The sequence below is a fragment of the Callorhinchus milii genome, unplaced genomic scaffold (assembly GCF_018977255.1).
Source record: "Callorhinchus milii isolate IMCB2004 unplaced genomic scaffold, IMCB_Cmil_1.0 Scaffold10, whole genome shotgun sequence".
Taxonomy (NCBI): Eukaryota; Metazoa; Chordata; class Chondrichthyes; order Chimaeriformes; family Callorhinchidae; genus Callorhinchus; species Callorhinchus milii.
This window is the reverse complement of record NW_024704751.1, coordinates 3,228,102-3,250,196: the sequence shown is the minus strand read 5'-3', so window position 1 is coordinate 3,250,196 and position 22,095 is coordinate 3,228,102. Positions and strand designations below refer to the sequence as shown.

The window sequence follows — 22,095 nt, the reverse complement described above, 5'->3', positions numbered from 1 at the left end:
TTGCATCTATACCTGTTCTAACTGTGCTTGGAATTTGGGTCAGACTACAGCTTGGGCGGAACACATAACGGTAGTCAGTTTCTCATAACCAGATAGAAAACACCAATCGCAGTAGAGTAAGATTTTTTTTAAAAATCATTTAATAAAATTCTTAAAAAGTTCAATGTACATAAATTCAGCAAACCTATAGCTTTAAACCATTAAGTATTGAACGAATCTTCTTTTACCAACAAGACCTTAATGACATACTATAGAAGTCTAAAAGTCTCTCAGGTGCAACAATTTTGTTAACGTTTCAGAAATCACCTAAGTGTTTAAAACAATATGTTAAGCCAGTGATTCACCAACCTTTTTGGTCGGCCAACAAATGGAAACAAAACTGATTGATTGATTTGAAACAGACTCACCTAGACTAGTGCGAATGTTCGGTGGGCCACTTCTTGATTGCCCCGCGAGCCAATCGATTGGCCACCACTGTGTTAAGCCCTTCTGGGGAATTTCCAGAATCACATTATGAAATACCTTGGCGGTAAAAGGTTATGCATCATGGTTTTAAAAACATGAACATCTGCTCTGGCTGCATGCCTTGTTGTGATCATGTTTCAAATCTCCAGTGACAGCTCCCTTTGTACTGCATTTTGGGTGTGATTTTTTGCCCCCAACTCAATTACATTAGCTACGTCTTTTTTTTAAAAAACAGAAATGGCTCTTCATAACATACGAGGTATCACCAGGATTTTCTTCTCCAAGTTTTTTTTTAACATTTGAGTCTGAAAATTCAAGTAACTGAAACTAGAAAAATGGATTCCATACTTTGGTGACCTGAATTCATACAAATTGATTGGAATAGGGAAGCAATTCAGTAATTGGGTTACTAACCAGCTTACACAAAGAGACTGAGAATTAATATGGTTAAACCAGAACTCATTTTCTAAAGCCTACACCATTGACCTTCTGGTTTTGAAATTTTTTTAAGATAGTAATGTTAATCGTAAAATTCCATTTATTTATAACCCATTACTCCTCATCATCCTTCAAATATTTGTACAGCACTGTCAGAGCAGAGCCCCTATAACTCTGTGTTGCTTAGGACACAAGAATCTTCCACCTATACTCAACCCTATCATTGTTTATTTAATGCCCTGAGGGAATGTTCTATGCAAAGACTTCCCAATCTCCAACACATAAAATATCCATCCCAACACATAGGGTGGTCCAATTGGCGGCTCGTGGACCGTTTTCATCCAGCCGCCCCCTCCCTCTTTACTAATAGTTCCTTAAATATATTATTTATACATTTTTATTATACATATCTGAAATACTTAAGTTTAATTCACTTTTTAAATTAAAAAAAATCACATTACTTCACGATTTGCTCCCCGATTTTTGTGGTTTGGGATTTTTACTTACTGGTCCACAAACAGGATCAATGGCAACAAATATAAAGATATTTATCAAGTCTTTGTTATGCTAGTAAACGCTTTCAGATAGTTAAAAATAAACAATAAACCCTTAGACTGATTAAATCTGAAACACTTCACATATTTTTGAAACGTACAGATAAGATACATACAGCAGAAAGAAAAAAGAAAAATATAAATTTTCAGGGCAAACAAATTTCATATGATTCAGCAAAGCCACTTTTGTAGCTGAAGCGTTAACTCACTATTTTGTCATTTTATTTAGTTCTGTGGTCCAAAACAAATACCCAATTCCTTGAACAGAGGTAGTGGCATGATTAGCATTCGGGTGATAGACTGCATGAATACAATAGGGTTCATTCTGGGCCTCTTTGTGGTCAACATTCTTTTCCAATTCCCATCATAAAATTTAATCTAAGTGGACATCTGTATTTAAGAATAGTTCTATCCTGTTTTGACAGACTGCATTCCACTTGCTTTCAAAATTGTGTTAAAAAAAATAAAACATTATCAAACCAAAGAATTTTAAAAGGTTTTGAAGCAAACCAATGTTTTAAAACTTCAAAATACTATTCTTTGGTTGACACACTACAGACTTGAATATCATTAAATCTGGAAACCATAATCCAGTCAGACTTGTATTTAGAAGGTGTAAGATGCAATTTCAGACAGATATTTTATGTACAAAATGTAAGGGTCATTTTAAATTCTTTATTGTACACTAAAAGTTTCCATTACACCATAGCCCAACAATTCTAATGATAGGGCACAGGATTCAGAAAGCCAAAGCTTAAATAACTGCCTGTTAAAATAAAACCACAGTATTAGCCATACTTTTCAAAACATAATAAATTTTGAAAGAGTAACATTGTTTTATTTGTGACCATTGCAATTCCAACAAATTTGAGGGGACTTGGTCACAGTGGGATACAGTTCTAGCAATTCCATCCATCCGCAGATACCTGTCAATGCCCAATCATCACTTGATGGTGATCAGGAATTTTTACCTTCTCTGCAATGGAGTACTATCAAACATATAGAAAATGATTCTCCATGATGCTTACAGTATGTTAGTACTCCAACGCAAACCTCACTTTCAATTACTTAGTTTGTTCCCAATCTGTACCATGCTATCAGGGGAGGGGAGGGATAGGAGAAGGTGATTACTAACATGAATTGCATGAGAAGGAGGAAATGAAGCACGTGGGTATTTACTTGTAACTCAAGGCAGCTCGATCAAGACTAGCACAGATAAATACAAAAATAAATTAGTTACAGCATAGAAAGTTTTAAAATCATGGGCATTAATATAATTTATAATTATTTTAAAACAAAAAGGAATCACAACAGTTTTTCAGTGGCTCTCGTCTTTAAAAAGATTTGTTGCTATTACAAATTCTTTCAGGGCAGTCTGTTGGTATTCAAGCAAAGTCCTGTACATTTATTTTCTGCTGAATCGATATAAAAACAACCAGAGAATGTGAAACATTTCATATATGCAGTGAACAGATTAAAAACTGTCTTTGTACGAAAGTACAAATAATGCATGGACCTACGAAATCAGTATCCTGATTTCCAGCCATCCAGAACTAAAAAAATATTTCACCATCATCAAATAACTAAATATTTGAACACTTCTCTACAAATTAATCAACTTCAATTTTCAAACGCTGACATATCATGAGAGAAAAGCAGATGATTTACAGGATCTTTTGGATTTTCTTTGCACTGCAAATTTAAAAACTATATTGCTTATCAATACTGATATAAATGCCGCAATTAATACATGCCTTTTTTTCAAAGGATATCCATAAAATATATTAAATCAACAAAGTACAAAACTCTTGATAAGGAGATACTTTTGAAATGCTCAGGAGAGTACGACCAGACATACTTCAGCTGACCAGAAATTTCCTGAGCATACCTCACGCACTTCTACAAACCACAGGTCCCACGCATTATAAGTGGACTTGTGCTATAACAAGGTATCTTGCAAAGGGATTGCCCAGTATTCCTCGAGAAGAGGCAGTTTCATAGCATTGTGGTCTGCGAAACTTCTTTCATAAAATGAAACTATAGGAAATATATAAAATTAGATTTGATGGTACTAAAAACAAAAAAATCCACAATATACGGCTCAAAAAATTTCCGCTGACGTTTTGTAGTAAATAGTCCAGCGGAGAGCATGTTAACTGTATCAATTTTTCCAAAACTGCAAAGAAAATCCTTTTTAATGGCAGTGAAGGGATATTAATTGTAAAGTTAATAAAAACACAGAAATATTGATTTATTCCTGGAATCCATGTTTGTTTGAGGAGTTCCAAATGTTAGAGGAACATTTGAGGTACTACAAACGGCCTGCCTCATCTCCTCGCCAACCACCTCCTTTTTAACAGCTTCCTTTCCTGCTCGTTTAACAGCACATAGACATCAGAGGAGCAGGCTCAGCTGTCATTCTCCCTCATCTTTCCCACCCCCACTCCTCAGCTCCCATCCCGCCCCAAAAAACACAGGGAACCCGCTTGCCAACATTAGCTCACAGGCACAAGTCTGCCTGCATGATTCACTTTACAGTAAGTTTTCATTGTTAGCTGGGTTCTTTGGGAAAACACTAACAGAAGGTAAAGTAGAACACCACACAAAAAAAACGTAAGGTAATCCGACCAATGAACAAGTTGGAGTCCTGCAGCTCAGTGGTTAGAGCACTCGCTTTGCAACCGCGAGACCTGAGTTCATTTCCAGGCAGAGGGCAAAACCTTGGGCAAGTTTCCTTACTCCACACACCTAATAATAATCCCTCCAAAACAAAAACAATAATAAATTGGTCATTTTCAATCTACGACTGTTTGTGGGACATTGCTGTGCGCAATTGGCTGCCGCGTTCGCCCACAAATGCACAGTCAATTCACTTTACAGTGTGTTCTGTGAAGCGCTTTGGGACGTCCTCCCGATGTGAAAAGCGCTATATCAAATGCAAGGATTATTATTATTATTATTATAAGTCTCCAAACTAGCTGGCACGAAATACTGAACAGAAAGCTGGGTGCTTGGATGGTGATCTACCCTCTTGATCAGAAAGACAGAGAGAGAGGCAGAGAGACAAAGAGAGACAGAGACTGACATTAACAAAAATAATTAGGAGAAATTGTCTTAAATACAAAAAAAAACAACTGCGGCCTTTCTGTATAAAATGCAAACCACGATCTGAGTGTTTGCAGTAACAACACTCATGTACTCAGTATCAGATCTGGCTGAGCTGTAATAACCATCTGCCTTCCTCCTTTGTATGCCATTTAAAACTACTGCCAGAAAATCATGGAAAATTGCATTTGGATCCCCCTGGTTCTGGAAAACATTATTTCATTGAAAGAGTGCTTTTGTAAACAAAGCTACTGTGAAGCATAATCATCATACAACATTTATAAATTAAAAAATGCATTGTTAATATTGTTGGGAAGCCTTTCACATAATTGAGAAATATAGCACAAACCACCAATCCAAATTGGTGTATGATACAAAAACTGCATTTTAGGATATTTAGGACTGTCTCTAAGTGACAGAACTAAACATAGGTTTGATCAGAAAGCACTCAATCAGCATTATCTTACATATTGGGTTGGATACATTTTCAGATTGGTGCAAAAGCACCTACTATATCAAATGAAGAAGTTTGAAATGTACTGTATCTACAGCAGCAGTAGGCAGTCAAAATTCCAGCTCTTTACATTTTTGCTACAGAAAATGAAATGGAAGTAAATTCTCTGAAATAAGGACTAAGTAAATTTCACTTTACAGTGGCAAACACCCACAAACAATCACTGACCACAAAACAAAGCAATTCTGAAAAAAAATAACTATTTGCAGACAGAGACTATTTTTCCCTAAACTCTTGGGTTTGCCATTTTCTCTTCTGAAGACACAGCGCCTGAAATTGCACCTCGTAATAACAACAATAAAATTACATTTGTAAAGCGCCTTTCATGTCGGGAGGACATCCCAAGGCGCTGAACAGTCAGGGATCAGGTCCTGAGCATGGGAGACGGGGTTGAGATGAGGGAGGGCAGAGGAGATTGGAGGATGGCTGACGGCACGGTCAAAAAGGAGGGTCTTGAGTCATGCCTTGAAGGAGGCAAGAGAGGGAGCAAGGCGAAGGGATTGCGGGATGCATTTCCAAAAAGTGGGGAAGGAGAGGCTGAAAGTCCGGCCACCAATTGTAGGGCGGGTCGGGCGGGAGACCTGGAGCAGGCCGGAGCCTGCTGAGTGGAGGGAGCAGACAGGTTGATAGGTGGTCAGCAGGTCAGAGACGTAGGAGGGGGCAAGGCCGTGGAGGGCCTTAAAAGTGAGAACAAGGATTTTGAATTCTCTCATTTGAGGGATGGGGAGCCAGTGGAGCTAGGCGAGGGTGGGGGTGATGGGGTCACGGAGCCTGGTGCAGGAGAGGACACAAGCTGCAGAGTTCTGGATAATCTGCAGCTTGTGGAAATCAGGGAACGGGGAAGAAACAGGAAGGGAATGGGAGGAATCAAACCCTCTTATAGGCTGAGTGGAATTAGGGCCATCAATTCATATTGGAGGAAGGATCTGTCAGTTTCAGCATATGCATTCAAGAAATCACTATGGGCAGCAGGAATCCCCAAAAAGTGATTCCAGTGGCAAATGTGTGGCCATCACAGCTGAACTGGGTTTTGTCCTCTGCCAACATCTAAAAATGTGTTCTTTCTAGTAGGAGTTAGTAGATAACAATAAGGAGCAATAAGGCCTGCCACGACTCAGATCAGCAGATGGGCATCTCTGAACCGGTCAAATTTTTTTTAAATGGCCCAATACTAACTGCTCTACATTGGTGCAATTACTCCCTGCAACATCAAGAGTCTCTCCCCCTCCCTCTCAATTCATTTGTATTTTTACCCGTTTAGTCTGTTAATTCAGACAAAAATCTGATTTATTCGCTAATCGCCGCTGCATCTATTCACTCTCAGCTTCTATATCAACAGTGGCTCCATCCAGCCACGAGCGGCTGAGGGTTAGAGATGGGAGGAGTCAAATTTTGATTATTGACAGTGGACTGAAACCATTCACAAGCAGCTGAGGGAGCGGCTGAGGGCTACTCAGTGAGGGGCATTGGGGGAACGGGAAGAAACAGGAAGAGCTTGGGAGGAGTCAAATAGCAATTGATTGACAAGCCTGGAGCCGCTTATGAATGGATGGAGTGCCCATCCAGTCACAAGCCGTTTCAGGCTGTCAATCAACTTGGAGTCGCCACTAATTCTTCCTGTCCAATGGAAACAGCAATGGGAGGGCGGAGACGCCCCTGCCCTCCTCCGTTTGTTGGGGGGGAGTGAAGAGGTAAGAGAACTTAAGTTAGCCTTGGACGTCGCCGAAGCCAGACAACACAGCCAGCCCCAATGTGTCCGGCCTAACTGGCTTCCACAGTGTGTGTATATATATGAAGAAGTTTGTCTTGTCTGTCCATCACCTTAGGACATCCTCAACAACAACACAATTACATTTATAGAGCGCCTTTCACGTCGGGAGGACGTCCCAAAGCACTGAACAGTTAGGTGTCGGGGCCCGAGCCTGGGGGAGGGGTGGTGTAGGGGTGAGGGAAGGCAGAGAGGTGGGAGGGCGACCAAAGGCACAGTCGAACAGAAGGGTCTTGAGACCGGCCTTGATGTGAAAGGCGCTATACAAATTTAATTTTGTTGTTGTGTATATATATTACAAACAATATAGTGCTTATTGGTTTGAAATGCCATAGTGTATTAAGTAAAATAGAGGAATTGGTACAAATATTCTTGCAGACAAATTAATAATAGTTATGGCGCAAGAGTACAGAAACAATTAAGTAAAACTGCTCCTAATTTTTGAGTGACCTGCCTTGTTCGCCATTCAAATTAAAAAAGGGACTGAAGAACCTCAGGCACTTGAAGCCAATTTAAATAAATGCTATACGGGGAAATGTTTGCTGTTTACAATCTATGACATTAAACTCCCAAGGCTACAAGAAAGTGATGCACACTTTAAAACATGTACTAGTTACTAATTCACTGATCAGGTGCAACGGTCTCAAAAAGTGGTCTGCTGTATCACACAGCATCACCTTAGGACCTAGGATATCTGTCTTCAGAGAACCAACTCGCACGAATATGCCAAAGGGAGGATTTGATCTAAGCTTAACTGAACTGCAACCAACAGAAACACGACTCCACCTTAACAGAAAGCATCAATAATAAAAATATAGGCAAGCAAGGAAAAGTGCAGAGCCAGCAATATGGTTCCCGAGGGGGAAACTACAGCACAACTTGGGTTTTAACTGCGACAATGTATCATGGTAAACAACATTTACCAGTTAATTTTTACTGCTTTGCCAGGAATACAAGTTCTTATATACTGTACTTATCAGAGGGTGGGGAGGGAGGAAGGAGGAGACGAGCAACCATTTTCAGAGATAGCACTGTATTGGCCTCCGGAATCCAATCTGCCCAATTACTCAATTTAAAAAAATGATGCATTTGATACAACACCTTTACACGTCAATAATCATCCTTGCATTTGATATAGCGCTTTATCACATCTTCAATACGTATCAAAGCACTTCACAGAATATACTGTAAAGTGAACTGACTGTATATTTTGTGGGCGAAATTAAACTGTATATTTTGTGGGTTAATGAAACATCTCAAAGCTTCACAGGATTGTACTGCAAAGTGTAGGAACTGGCTTTTGTAGGTGAATACTCTGGTTCATTAGCAACAAGTTGCATTTACAAAGTGCCTTTCACGTAGTGTGAACATCCAAAATCAGCCCCAAATCAACCAGAGACAAGTCGGCAGACCACATTCAAAAACACCCAAATAAAATATTCTCTTAAACAGCAATCAACACTGAATTTAATGAGACATCTTTAATCAGACAAACTGAAGCTATAATAGAAATTTGGGGTTAAAATACATTTCTCATCCCTCTTTGGAATGGTTGGAAATATGGTTATACCATATTTATTCAATATCATCTTCTACAATCCATGCATTATTGTTTAGTTTGCATGATGGACTTTCCCTTCTCTGGTTATGATGCAAATATGCAGTTGAGCTCTTTATGAAATTCCAGGTAGTATATCTATACAGTGTTGTGCATTGTACAATTATGATGATTTGATATATCTAAGGAAACATGAGCAACCTACTTTCAAAAGCACATTGATATGTTCAAAGTGTTAGCAGAAGAGTGTCAAGGACAATTCGGTCATGGTTATAATTCTTAAGGAAGCAGTTTTACAGTCAGTCCAGTATATAACAACAACAAGATTGCATTTATAGAGCGCCTTTCACGTCGGGAGGACGTCCCAAGGCGCTGGACAGTTGGGTCGGGACCCGAGCAGGGGGGAAATGGTCAGGGTGAGGGGAGGGAAGGGAGGGAGCGAGGAGGGGTTAGAGTCGAGAGGGGAACTGAAGGCACGGTATAGCTGAAGGCATAACCAAGTCTTACGTGCTCGAAGGTTTAAAACATTAAGAATGTGCAAGTTCAAAGAAACGCACACAATTCGGCACACATTTCACCTCAGTTTATTTCACTGCCTGCTGTAATTGTCTAGGATGAGAGGTTACTATTGGTAACTTGTAAATCAGCACCGAACATTTACGTCATTGCTTTTCAATTGGAAAATAAAAATGTTGCCAATGATTAATGACCAATATCAAAACCACATTGCCCAAGCGACAGAAAAGAAAATTAACTGTTAATTAAGCTTTCCCTTACTGCAGCAAAACCCTGACCTCAATCAGGTCCTGATCTCCAACCAACTAAGGAACAAAAAGATGAGCAGTTCTATCTCAGCTTGAACTTCAGTAGTTTCTACAGAAGGACACTAAGGGTAGCAGTAAGGATGGTTCAGGTCACCAGCTTAAGATCCAGTCTTGCCTTAAAACCCCGCAAAATCATTTAATAAAGCATTATATCACTTCTCTATCACCATGATCCTGAAAACAAGTTAGTAGGATAGTTTCTATTTTAAAAAATAAACTGCGGAAAAGGATCAAATGCTGAACAAGGCACATCAAATTCACCGATCAATAATGTATCCAGATAATTTATTGAGACTTCAAAAACAGCATATTGGATCATAAATACTTAAGCACAGCTGAATACAGCAATTGTATCCCAGTCATATTGCACAATCGTCATGGGCAGTTCATTTTGATGCAAATGAGGAATTTTTTTTAAAAATGAAAAACAAAATAAAGATAAATTTTCATAAGGCAGAAGTCTATGAACTGACCAACATTTAAAGATTAAAAAGATTAAAAAACTAATGCAATGTTAGTGTAGTTTATTATGGAAGGTCACTCATTAACATTTGTCAAGAGCCAATTTCTCTCTCTCTGTGTTAACAGATGGTACACGAGCAGACACATATTTAGCAGAACTTCCCCTAAAGGCCACAGAAAATGGGGGGAGGGTATTAAATATCCCTAGAGCTATATTGTTAACTCTGTACCATTATTATAATGTACATCATTACTAAGTTAACCCTTGTAACATCACAGAATGTGAAACGATACGCTATACACGGTATATACCTTCAGACCTATTTCACAATGCAACCATAAAACTCTTCACTCAGCAGAGGAAGTAAATCTTTATAAAACTATAGCTACAGATTTGATAAAAACTATCAAGCTACAATCTGTTATTCAATCAATGGATTCATAGGACGTTTGTTACTCTAGCATTACATGTACGTCATGTGCAAATTATAGCGTAGACTTGACCGAATTGAGGTATTGTAACTCACATATGAATATGCATATGCATCAGTGGCATATGCTAAATATTTGGAATCATAAGATGTACACATTTCATTAAAACTGTGACTGACGTTAGAGCTGTGTTTTATTTTCCCCTCAAAATATCCTTTACACAAAACAGCTAAATATTTTAAACCTGTACGGATCCCTGCTGTCTCACTCCATTTTGCCACTTCCACAAGCTAATCATTTAATGGACACAGATTACATCATAAAAATTAGACCTTTGCTTGAATTAATGAAAAAAAATCAATTTCCCCTAATTCAAATAAGGATTCGAAAGCTTTTTTTAAAAAAAAAGCCATTCTATTCCTTCGATAAAGATAGTGGGAGAAGATTCGTTTTTTTGGCATCAATAACCTAATTCCAATTAAAGCTCAAATACATGACCTAGAAAAGAAAGATGCTAATCGACTTTTAAACATTCCCAGAGGAGATGATGAAATTTGTGACTCGCATTATTACCACCCAATTTTTTTTCATCTTTTCTTTCTTGAATGACATGCTAACCAGCTCGCAACAATGACTGAAAGCACTGGTTTCAGAGTTTAAAAAAAGAGGAAAATTGGGTCACGTACGTTTGCTATAGATTAAGGTTATTTCAGTTTGAAAGAATTCCAGTCTAATATCCCAAAGGAATGGGAAGGCTCACCCAACACATTAACTTTTCGATATTTCGACAAAAAATTGGCTTTTCAATTTATAAAAGCGGGAAGTCCAAGCAACATCATTAATGCTGCAATTTTAATGCATTGTTCAGATTGATCAATATTAAAAATGTAGTATAATTATGGGTTTAGATAAATTAAATTCTTAGAACGACCCATGAAATTACCTCTTTGTAAATGCGAACAAAATGAGCATCTTTGCAATTTCAACTGTACGGGATTTACAAAGGCTTTGACCATGGAATCAAATGCTCCACATAAGTGTGCCGGAACACCACTCAAAGGTTAGTGAGATGATGGTTGCTTGAAAACACACCACACTTTTCAGACATGCTATGCACATCAAAAGAGGATGCTGTGGAAATAGTTTTGGATCATTGCAAAATGCATCCTGTTCAGGCTAAGAGAAAAAAAAAGGAAGCTGCAAGTTTAAATCTAACCCATTAAAATTTATGGCAGTCAGAGTTGAGCATGTACGACAAATGTGTTAGAATGAGAAGCATACCATCAACGCACATTTATTCTGCGCCAGCCCAACCAATTTTCACTTTTCCTCTCCAATTCTTCCTGAAAGATTGGATTCATGCTGGGAAACAATTCCGAGCACATCAATCATTTATTACCTCACCAAAGCGGTTCTGTGCATCTTAAACAAGAAAATGGTTATTGTGGCCATCAGATTGGAGCCCCATTCTCCTGGTAGCCAACATTTGTGCAATTCCAGAGTAGGATGACTCACTGAATAGTGATCTGGAGTGATTTTTTCCTCCATAGTGAGGCTATCTTCATTACCCGACTGCCACCCCAGACAAAGTCAGTTATTTCGCCACAATCATTTCACTTACATTGACTGAAATGACACAGAAACAGGTCATTTGGCCCAATCAGTGTTTATATTCCACACCAGCTGTCACCTCTTCTATTCGTCCCTCCAAAATCCCTCTGTTCCTTTCTGCTTCATGTATGTCTAAATAGGGAAGCTTTACACTAACAACTGACCTCCCCAACATTCACAAAGAAAGCCATTCATGCTCTTATTCAGATTTTTATTATTATTTTTAACAAATATAACAGGAACATTATCCCAATTATTCTGCTGCTGAATCAGTATAGGTGATTCAGCAAAATTTGTGCAGTTGCCAGTTTGAGACATTTGAAATAATGCACACAAGAATTATAATTGCAGACCATTAATCTCTTCCAGTCCAGACAATTTCCAATCACTACCAGCTCCAAAATTTAAGTTAAAAAACAAAATAGGTATTTTGTTCAGCCTTTGAACTGCGCAATTTCTTTCATTTACACAGTATTCTCGTTAATCGTTTTTTACTGGATCCAAGTTACACCCCAAAGTGGGGCAACCGTGGAATAAAATGCAAACCCAGAAAATGTTTGTGAAGAGGCAGGGACCATGTGCAATATCTTCTACAAATACCAATATTGGAACACAGCGTTTTTCAGAAATAATTTAGTTGAGATCACAATGATCTGACCGATCAACAACAAATTACATTTGCATAGCGCCTTTCACGTCAGGAGGACATCCCAAGGCACTGGACAGTCAGGGATCTGGTGCAAAGTAGAGTACCTGAAGCAAAAAGAGCTTGATTATAGCCTCAATGTTATATCTCAAAAAAGAAGATAATCCCATTCTGTCGGATGTCCTGCTAACATGAAAGGTGTTATACAAATGTAATTTTGCTTTTGTAATTTACACTTTTTGAGCCAAAGAGTGATTGATCGTTTGTACAAGATGTAATATTTGAGGACTTCACTAAATAGCATTTTTAAAATAGGTACTGTAATTAAAAAACTCTGTGCACTTCATGGGAGATGAAGATTTAGTCAGCTTCTGGACTTTTTCTGCACACATTTACTCACTACTGATACCCTGGATGCTCCATGCTAACAAAATGTCTGCAATGAAGATGCATATAAATGTAGTGTAACCACTGAGTGTTTCATTTGAATCAACATTACAAGAAATGATAGACATCATATTGGAAGTAGGTTTATGGAGTTTTCCTCATCTCCTGTATGAATTACATCAAAACCTGCACATTTTATTCATTTCAAGCCCATGAGATAGAATTTGTTGACTTTCATAATAACCCCAGTTATGCAATTAGAACTTAGTGCAAATAAATTCAGGAACTGTAAAGGGCAGGATGCAGACCGAGAGGATTGGAGGAACAATATGCACCACCTGTCATCAAGTTGCTTAACAACTACACATTGCTAATACTTTCCAATTCCAGTTCAACTATCCAGTTCAACACAGCACAGTTTTTAAAAAATTGAAATACAGATGTTAAAATAATCACATTCCTGCCATGACATTACTTACATCATAAGTTATCACATCTACAATAAAATGATATGCAGTCTACTTACAGATTATTCGCTGCATATAAACTAGTATTAAATTAAAAATAGAAACTTTCAGATACTACAGGGTTGCAGGGTAACAAAAAAGTTGCAATACCATTACAGTGTCTAATTAGTCTTAAGTAAATTATGATACATTTTTTAAATAGGGTAGCTTCACGACGTTTTGGTCACCCGTATATTCTCAGAAATGCATGTAAATCCTCAAAGCCTCAAACTGGCTCGTGATCCAGACCAATCTGAACAAACATGAGAAACTGTATTTGGGAAATGTGATGGAAAGAAATATACATGCATTATCTTATGAAGCTAATAGTCAAATCTTACAAGTAAAAGGCAAAAGCTGCATCTAAACATTGGGGAAGTCACCCAGACAACATGCTATACGCCACTGGTGTAATGGGCACATCTAGTTCTCACAGACAAACAGAAAGGTTAGGAGCTGGTCAAGCACCAGCAGCACTAAACTGCATCTGCATCTTGTCCTTGAACACCAAAGGGTACGGAAATCTGGAACTCTCTCCCCCAAAAGGCTATCGATGTTGGATCCATTTAAATTTTCAAGACTGGGGTAGATAGATATTTATTAGGTAAAGGTATCAATAATAATAATAATAATAATCCTTGCATTTGATATAGCGCTTTTCACATCGGGAGGACGTCCCAAAGCACTTCACAGAACACACTGTAAAGTGAATTGACTGTATATTTGTGGGCGAACGCGGCAGCCAATTGCGCACAGCAATGTCCCACAAACGGTTGTAGATTGAAGATGACCAATTTAATTATTGTTTTTAGTTTTTGGTCAAGGGTTATGGTGCAAGGGAGACAATTCAAGTTCAGGTACAGATCAGCCATGATCTCATAGTGAGGATCCCAGCGCCTTGGGACATCCTCTCAACGTGAAAGGCGCTATACAAATTTAATTTTGTATTGTATTTTGCATAGAATGGCGGAACAGGCTTGAGGGCTGAATGGCCTACTTCTGTTTCCATGTTCTGACATCAAACAGATCAGCTTACACTGTACAAGAGTTATCCTAAATCAGGCCAAAATTAAATAAAGCAGAACATCAACTCAATATCATTTATTTTTGTGTGCCTGTGGGGGGGAGGGAGGGGCGGGCGGGGTTGTACGTCTGTGTTGAAACACAGTTCCATAGTCCACTGGTCATCCTCCTGTAACTCACCACCAGACAATTCTGCATGTGGGAAATATTAACCCCTTGTTTGCACATGAAAACCTCTGCAAAACGGATTGAAACTTTGCTAGACATTTTATTCAGAAGGCAAATTAAGTGGTTTGTGTTAAATCTATTGCATTAGCAAAAATAAGCAAAGGAATAGGTTATCAATGTAGGAATTCGATTTTTAAAAGAAGCTACCAGGTAAACGGTTTCTGGAATACAAATGCAAGTCAACCTAGGTTCAATTATTGGAGCATATTTAAAAACAATTCAATGCATTACAACACAACAACAAAATTACAGTTATAGAGCGCCTTTCGTGTCGGGAGGACGTCCCAAAGCGCTGAACCGTCAGGTGTCGGGGCCCGAGCATGGGAGATGGGTGGTGTAGGGGTGAGGGAAGGCAGAGAGGTGGGAGGGAGACCAAAGGCACAGTCGAAGAGAAGGGTTTGAGACCAGCCTTGAAGGAGGCAAGAGAGGAAGCGAGGTGAAGGGACCGTGGGATGGAGTTCCAGAGTGTGGGGGCAGAGAGGCTGAAAGCCCGGCCACCGATGGTAGGGTGGGTCGGGCGGGAGATATGGAGCAGGCCGGAGCCTGATAAACGGATGGAGCGGGCAGGTTGGTAGGGAGTCAGCAGGTCAGAGAGGTAGGAGGGGGCAAGGCCATGGATGGCCTTAAAGGTGAGGACGAGGATCTTCAACTCGATCCTCTGCGGGATGGGGAGCCAGTGGAATCGGGCGAGGGTGGGAGTGATGGGGTCACTGAGCCTGGTGCGTGAGAGTACACGAGCTGCAGAGTTTTGATGATCTGCAGCTTGTAAAGAGAAGAGTTGGGAAGGCCGATGAGGAGGGAGTTCCCGTAATCAAGTCTTGAGGTGACGAATGCGTGAGTGAGGGTTTATACACCGCAATTCTTTAAAAATGCATTGATACATGGTTAAGAGATACTGACATTAGTTCATATAAATGCCCACGTGCTAAAACAAGAGAAAAATCAACGAACAGTCACGTTTCATCACATGGTGGTAAAATATTACCAATTCTCTGCTTACAACCCTACAACAGGTATTGTAATCTATACTAATAAAGATGAAATGTCTGTATGTGTCAGCCAAGAACTCAATAACCGATTGACGTAGAGACATGATTTATACCTCAGCGTAAAGGTCTTGCATGGGGTGGTGTCATGGGCATATTTTTTGGCAGGGATCTCCTATCCTTGATAAGCTATATTAAAAAAATAAGTACGAGATAAAAAAGCCCCAAAATAGGAGGTACTAGCTGTACCCAATGCATGGTATTCTGCAGCAAAGTAGTGACAGAAGAAATCACATACCCTTCTAGAGAGAGACATTGGGAGAGGGACAGAGAGTGAGGGGAAAGAGAATGGCGAAAAAAAATTCAATGCTATATTTTTTTAATTAAACCTCTCCCCCCTCCCTAAAAATACGCGTCCCACGACGTCCCACGATCTCTCGAGGGAAAGAGTGAGGAGGTGAGAGAGGGTATTTTGGGGGGAGGGAGAGGGGAAAGCTTATATGAGTGTGTGTGAGTGTGTCAGAAGGGAGGCAGGAGAGAGGGTTAAAGTGAAGCCTGAGGCCTCCCAACAGGAGGTCTCCCAGCTGAGTATATATAAAGTTTCTGTCTGTGTGTCAATCTACATTCCATATTGAATCCTTTGATTGCAAGCAAAGCTGCAACGGGTACAGCTAGTCTACCAATAATCATACTGTCAACTTCAAGTACTGTAATCTTTCTACTTTTCCTAGAAATAGTTCCTTTCTAGAAAAAAGCATTCTTAGTATAACCTGAAGGTCTTGATGCAGATTATTTGGTCCTAGAGAAAGTATTCAAAAAGAAAAAAAAACAGCATTTAGCTATTCAATATTATATGTTATGTTGCCTATGTTTCCTCTCTTACACATGCCATGCTTAGTGTTTTTGAAATTTAATTTTCAAGTAATAAGATTTTTCAAAAATAGAGCTGGATTCCTGAATAAAGGGAATTTCATAGACAAGGCAAACAAAATCATTTTCAATGTACTGCGCACTTGGAAAAGAGGCAGTAAGCAAATTAGTTTTATGCAACATATAGTAAATCTATTCCAGTCAGTTTTTAGGTTAACAAAAATAAGATCTTGTATTTTGTCGGTATTCAATTTTATTTAAGAACCACCGCAATTGTCATTTTTCACAGAAGGCCACTTGTGGATTTAACTAATGTTGTACTCATGTGAAAATGTGACTGTTATAATAAGCCCTTACTGGCAAATCCTATTTCAAGTGTACGATAAATTGTTTTTAAATTAGATTTCAAGTGCCTTATTTAAATGTCTATAGCTCTCTCCACACACTCCACTCCACAGAGCACCAACTGCATTTGCAACAACACTTTAAGTGTTTAACCTCAAGTTAAATTTCATAAATTTCATAAATTTAACTTCAATCAACCATTGACCTCTGTATTTCACATTCAGATTCATTGGTTTAAATTCAGTTTGTCACCAACTTCACAGAATTAAACAAATTTCAAACCAAATAAGAGAGGGTGTTCTTCACCTTCCAATCTTGTACTGGATATAACAAAGCACAACAATAGAGATACAGTCTCATTAAATCAGAAGGGTAGCAATTAGAGAGATCAAAATAGAATATGTCAATAGTTTCAAGCTCACAGCTGTGCACAGCGGAACTTTCGCCTTCAGTGAAGAAGGTAAAACATGATAATCAATATAATTTACAAAGGTATTTTTTTCTCCAAAAAATATTTCCTTTACCTAGCACAAAGCATTAAGAGTACTCCAGAAGGTATGCTTTATTCCCAAATCAAAGGAAAAAAATTAACCACCAACAAAAATTCATGAAGACAGCTCCACTGGGAAGCAAATGTGTTGCCCGAGTTGATTCTCCCTCCATCCCCCATGTAGAAAGCTCCCCGTTACCCTCTCAACCTGACAGACTATTCAATTAGGACATGTGGAGGAGCCAAACACTGTATTGAATACCAATCACAGTTGGGAATCTTGCTGGATGTAAGCCTCTCTACAATCAGAGTACTAATACCAACTGCAATAATATTACCTGGATGGCTGAGATCAGTAAAACAAAATAAAGAATCCTTGCATTTGATAAATTACCTTTTATGTCAGGAGGGCATGTCAAAGCACTTCACAGAATTTACTGCAAAGTTTAGCAACTGTATATTTGGTAGGTGAACACAACAGCCAATTTGAGCATTGCAACACCCCACAAACAGCCATAAAATGAATGACCAATGTTATTTGGGGGGATGATTGTTGGCCAGGACACCAGGAGAAATCCCTTCACTTATCAAATAGTGCCATGGAATCATTAATGTTCCCCCGAGTAGGCAGATGGGACCTCGATTTAACATCTGGTCTGAAGGACAGCATCTTCAACAATGAGGCATTCCCCCAGCACTGAACTGGAGCATCAGCCTCGACTAAGAGTTAAAAATGCGCGTGTATGGCTTGAACCCACAACCTTCTGACTCAGAGGCAAGAGTCCTACTAACTAAGCCAGGTGGACAAATCAAAACAGACCAAGGATTGAACCCCAAACCTTTTACTTGAAGGACTGAATACCACAATCTTCAGAGCATTTAGTCACTGTATGATCAAAATAACTTTGGGGTAATGCTCACTTTCTTGCACAAACATTATAATGCCTATAACACTGTAACACAACACACTACTGCACAAAAATGCTGTGCCAATATTCAACTGTACATTCTTTTCTCTCCCAGACTTCTGAAAATAATCATTTCCATTTACAAATAAGAAAATATCTTTATTTGTTGTTCTTTTGTAGACAGGCACAAAACTGAAGAGGCAGCCTGCAGTAGAATAGAGAAGCTATCACAGAATAACAGGTGCCACAATCTGTGTTGATATAAAGTGAATTTACCATGAGAGAAGCTTTCTCACTGCCACTGAAACGACCCAACTTAAATACCTCTTGATGCCACATCAACCCTATTGTTGCACCTAACTCGTACAAGTGAATAAATGTGGGAGCATGAACAAACACAAAAAGTTTAAAAACCCAAAGCAAGAATATCATTGTTCATCAAATCCCACCCAGAGTATTCAGTACAACAGGAACAGCTCCCCTAACCTGTTCTCGCACATTCCATATACTAACACATTTAACTCAATCACAATATATATGCAAAGCAGAGATTAAAGTATATAAATTAGTAGTTCATGTATAACACAAGAAGCAAATGGGAAATTTAAATGCAAAACAAAACTCCACTTGCACAAAAAAAATCTAATTTTTAATCCAAAATATGTTTCTTGCTAAAACAGCAATTTGTTTTTTAAAAAAAATATACAGTATTAAGAAATAGAATGGTTCAGTGACGCGTATTAAAGCAGAATATTTCTTTGCTGAATCCTGTTTGGCTGTAATGCCAAACAGAGACGTTTGGAAATATTAAATCAGCCTTTGTGTCTGTGCGTCGGCATATTCTGATCGTGTTGTTCACTAAATGAGGAGGAGTTAGTCTGTTCTATTTTTAGAAACAGCCGCAACACCAATACAGCACCACATCACAACTGCATAAAAACTATTACCGCCTTCCCAGTACTCTCCGGGGTCTTCATCCCTCTTAACACCCACAATCCATAGAATAATAAACGGGAACAAAACCCCTCTCGAGCGATCCCTTTACTCAAAATCAAAACCATTGTTTCAACCCTGAGCTGTAATTAGCGAACCAACCGGACAGCAATGCACAGCAACACGTATCGGTACCAAGTTCATAACATAGCCCCCCAAAAGTCTCCTCTGCCCCCCCCCCCCCCATTTATGGAGATTATGCTGATCATCTCATCGTTGTCGTGTCTGTTCAACACAGGCCTGAGAGTCTCCAGAGAGAGAGAAAAAAAAGTTTTGCCAATCGTGCACATTCAACAGAAGTGGCACTGTTTTTTTTCCAAAAAAAAAAGAAAGTGGAGCAGTTCGGAGCAAACTCCCGATTTTCCTCCCTTCGCTTATCCGACGAAGCCCCATCATTAAAAGCTCTGAACGGGTTTATTACAAAAGGTGAGCAGTTTCAAAAACGTTTACAGGGCGGCGGCAGGAAAACTGCTGACACATCGCAACTGTCTAAGATCACTCTCAGTGAGAGGGCGGGGGGAGAGAAATCTGGGGAAACGGTGACCTTTACACAAAAAATATCGTATCACTCGTGTGCAGCGAGACGCCGGGTTTAAACGAAGTGCTTTCTCGGAGTACTTACGCAGCGAGGGGGACAGAGAGTTAAACGTCAGTGGTCCTTTCAGTCCCCCCCCAAAAAAATAACCAAACGGGGAGCAATGCCATTACAGACTAATCGTGGGTAAAAGTCCAAATTACAACATTTCTTTCTTGAGGTCGGGAACCTCCTCCTTTCAGCCATTCGCGGTTTCACTTTTGGAAGTTTATGGAGACCACAACTACTAAAAAAAACACACACACTGTAAAGCTAATGCACCTGACGCGGTGCGAAACTGTTCCTTTTACGAGATAAAGCAATGCCACAGTTTATTAATAAACAGAGGAGAGTTGGAAGGAGTGTGGTGGTGGGGGGGGAGGGGGGGGAAGAGGGTAAAACAGCACTGAAACTGTTCGGTAATACCCTTGCACCAATTCGCTCATGATATAATGTGAATGCACTTTGCCACAGGCGAAAATGCACCTGAAACAGCACATCTGTCAAGGGAGCGGATGACAGTGCATCAACAACAACAAAATTACATTAGTATAACGTCTTTCACGTCGGGGGGACGTCCCAAGGCGCTGGATACAATATTTATACAAGTAATTGGTAGAATTGGTTGGGTGATGCAAATTGGTGGTGGTGGTAGGGGGAATAAGTGAGTGAGGGTTGAATATTATGCCTGTATGAGTTACCTGCATTATGTCTGGAAATATAAATTCTCTTATACATTATAGCAAAACACAATCCTGCAGAGACTAAGCACATTATAGAAACAGACGGAGATGATTTAAACCAAAAAGCTGCAGCTCAGAGCTTTCGAAGCTTTGCCCACCGCCACCCAATTTTGCTCTTTTCATCCTTTGCCCAAGTTTCCGTGTGTCATGTCAGTCAGGACTCTGCAGATATTTTAACTGCACCTTTCCTTCTTTCCTCAACCCCCAATGCTCCTCTCTCCCTCTTTTTTCTCCCTCAGTCGGAGCCCTGCGGTTTTTTCCTTTACATCCTATATACCCCCATATACACACACACACCACACACATACACATTTCCTCGTGAATATCCAGTACGCACTGTGTATGTGTGTGGAGGGGGGAATGTAACACATAAAAAAGGAGAGTGAAGTATAGAGTAGTGGGAAGGGATGGAGAGAGTGTGTAAGGAAGAGATGGAAGGAGAAAGAGAGTGTAAGGAAGGGATGAAGGGAGAGAGAGAGAGGAGGGAAGGTATGGAGGGAGAGAGAGTGGAGGGAAGGGATGGAGAGAGAGAGCGAGTGGAGGGAAGGGATGGAGGGAGGCAATGGAGGGAGAGAGAGAGAGTGTAAGGGATGAAGGGAAAGAGAGAGTGGAGGGAAGGGATGGAGAGCGAGAGAGCGAGTGGAGGGAAGCGATGGAGAGAGAGAGTGGAGGGAGGGGATGGAGAGAGAGAGAGAGAGTGGAGGCAAGGGATGGAGAGAGAGTAAAGGGAAGGGATGGAGAGAGGGAGAGAGAGCGAGTGGAGGGAAGGGATGGAGAGAGGAGAGAGGAGGAGGGGATGGAGGAAGGAGAGAGAGAGTGGAGGCAAGGGATGGAGAGAGGAGTGAAGGGAAGGGATGGAGAGAGGGAGAGCGCGTGCAGGGAAGGGATGGAGAGAGAGAGAGAGAGCGAGTGGAGGGAAGGGATGGAGAGAGGGGGAGAGAGAGAGAGAGAGAGCGAGTGGAGGGAGGGAAGGGATGGAGAGAGGGAGAGAGAGAGAGAGCGAGTGGAGGGAAGGGAAGGGATGGAGGGAGCGTGAACCCGTACCTCCAGCATCCTGATTTCCTGCTGTGTCAGGTCGTTGGAAGCGGCGCACTTGGTCCTCAGCCCCTCGAGGCTGGAGATGCTGATGTCGATCATGTTCTGGATCAGGTCGCACTGCTGCAAGGCCTTCCTCCAGCCCAGAGCCCCTTCCTCTTCTTCTTCGTCTTCTTCTTCCTCCCCTTCTTCTTCCTCCTCCTCCTCCTCTTCTTCCTCACCCCCTTCTCCGGCCACAGCAGCCTCTCGGCTCTCCCTTAGTTTACGGTTCCCGCGAGTGTGACCCTCGTTGTTCTCTTCAGCCATTCCTGAACATTCGGCCTACTTTTCAATCCAGTTCGACCCCCACCGCCTCCTCCTCCTCCTCCCCACCACCCCTTCCCCGGAATAAAAAAAAGTTTTTTTTTTGAGGTGTTTTTTTTTATATATTAAAAAAAAATGAGTGGGGGAGGAGGTGGGGGGGGGACGGGACGACGAGAGAGAAAAAACTCTATGATAGTTATTTTTAAAATAAATATATATTTTTAAAAAAAAACGCCACCCCCCCACCTCCTCCCTCCCTTTTCCTTTCCTCCTTCGGAACAACTGTCCCCCCCCCCCCCCCCCCAAAAAAAAAAAGACTCCCGTTTT

At 40.2% G+C, this 22,095-nt stretch overlaps 1 protein-coding gene across 5 annotated transcripts in view; it reads right to left on the bottom strand.

The window, feature by feature from the left end:
* ksr1a (kinase suppressor of ras 1a) overlaps positions 1–21,844 on the bottom strand; it is a 72,667-nt gene extending 50,823 nt beyond the window's left edge. For all 5 annotated transcript variants that reach the window (XM_007900693.2, XM_007900695.2, XM_007900694.2 and 2 more), the window contains exon 1: positions 21,475–21,844. In XM_007900693.2, the coding sequence (XP_007898884.1) occupies positions 21,475–21,771 (297 nt within the window). In that variant the 5' untranslated portion in view covers positions 21,772–21,844. The remainder of the gene's footprint in view (positions 1–21,474) is intronic.
* Positions 21,845–22,095: the final 251 nt, after the last annotated feature.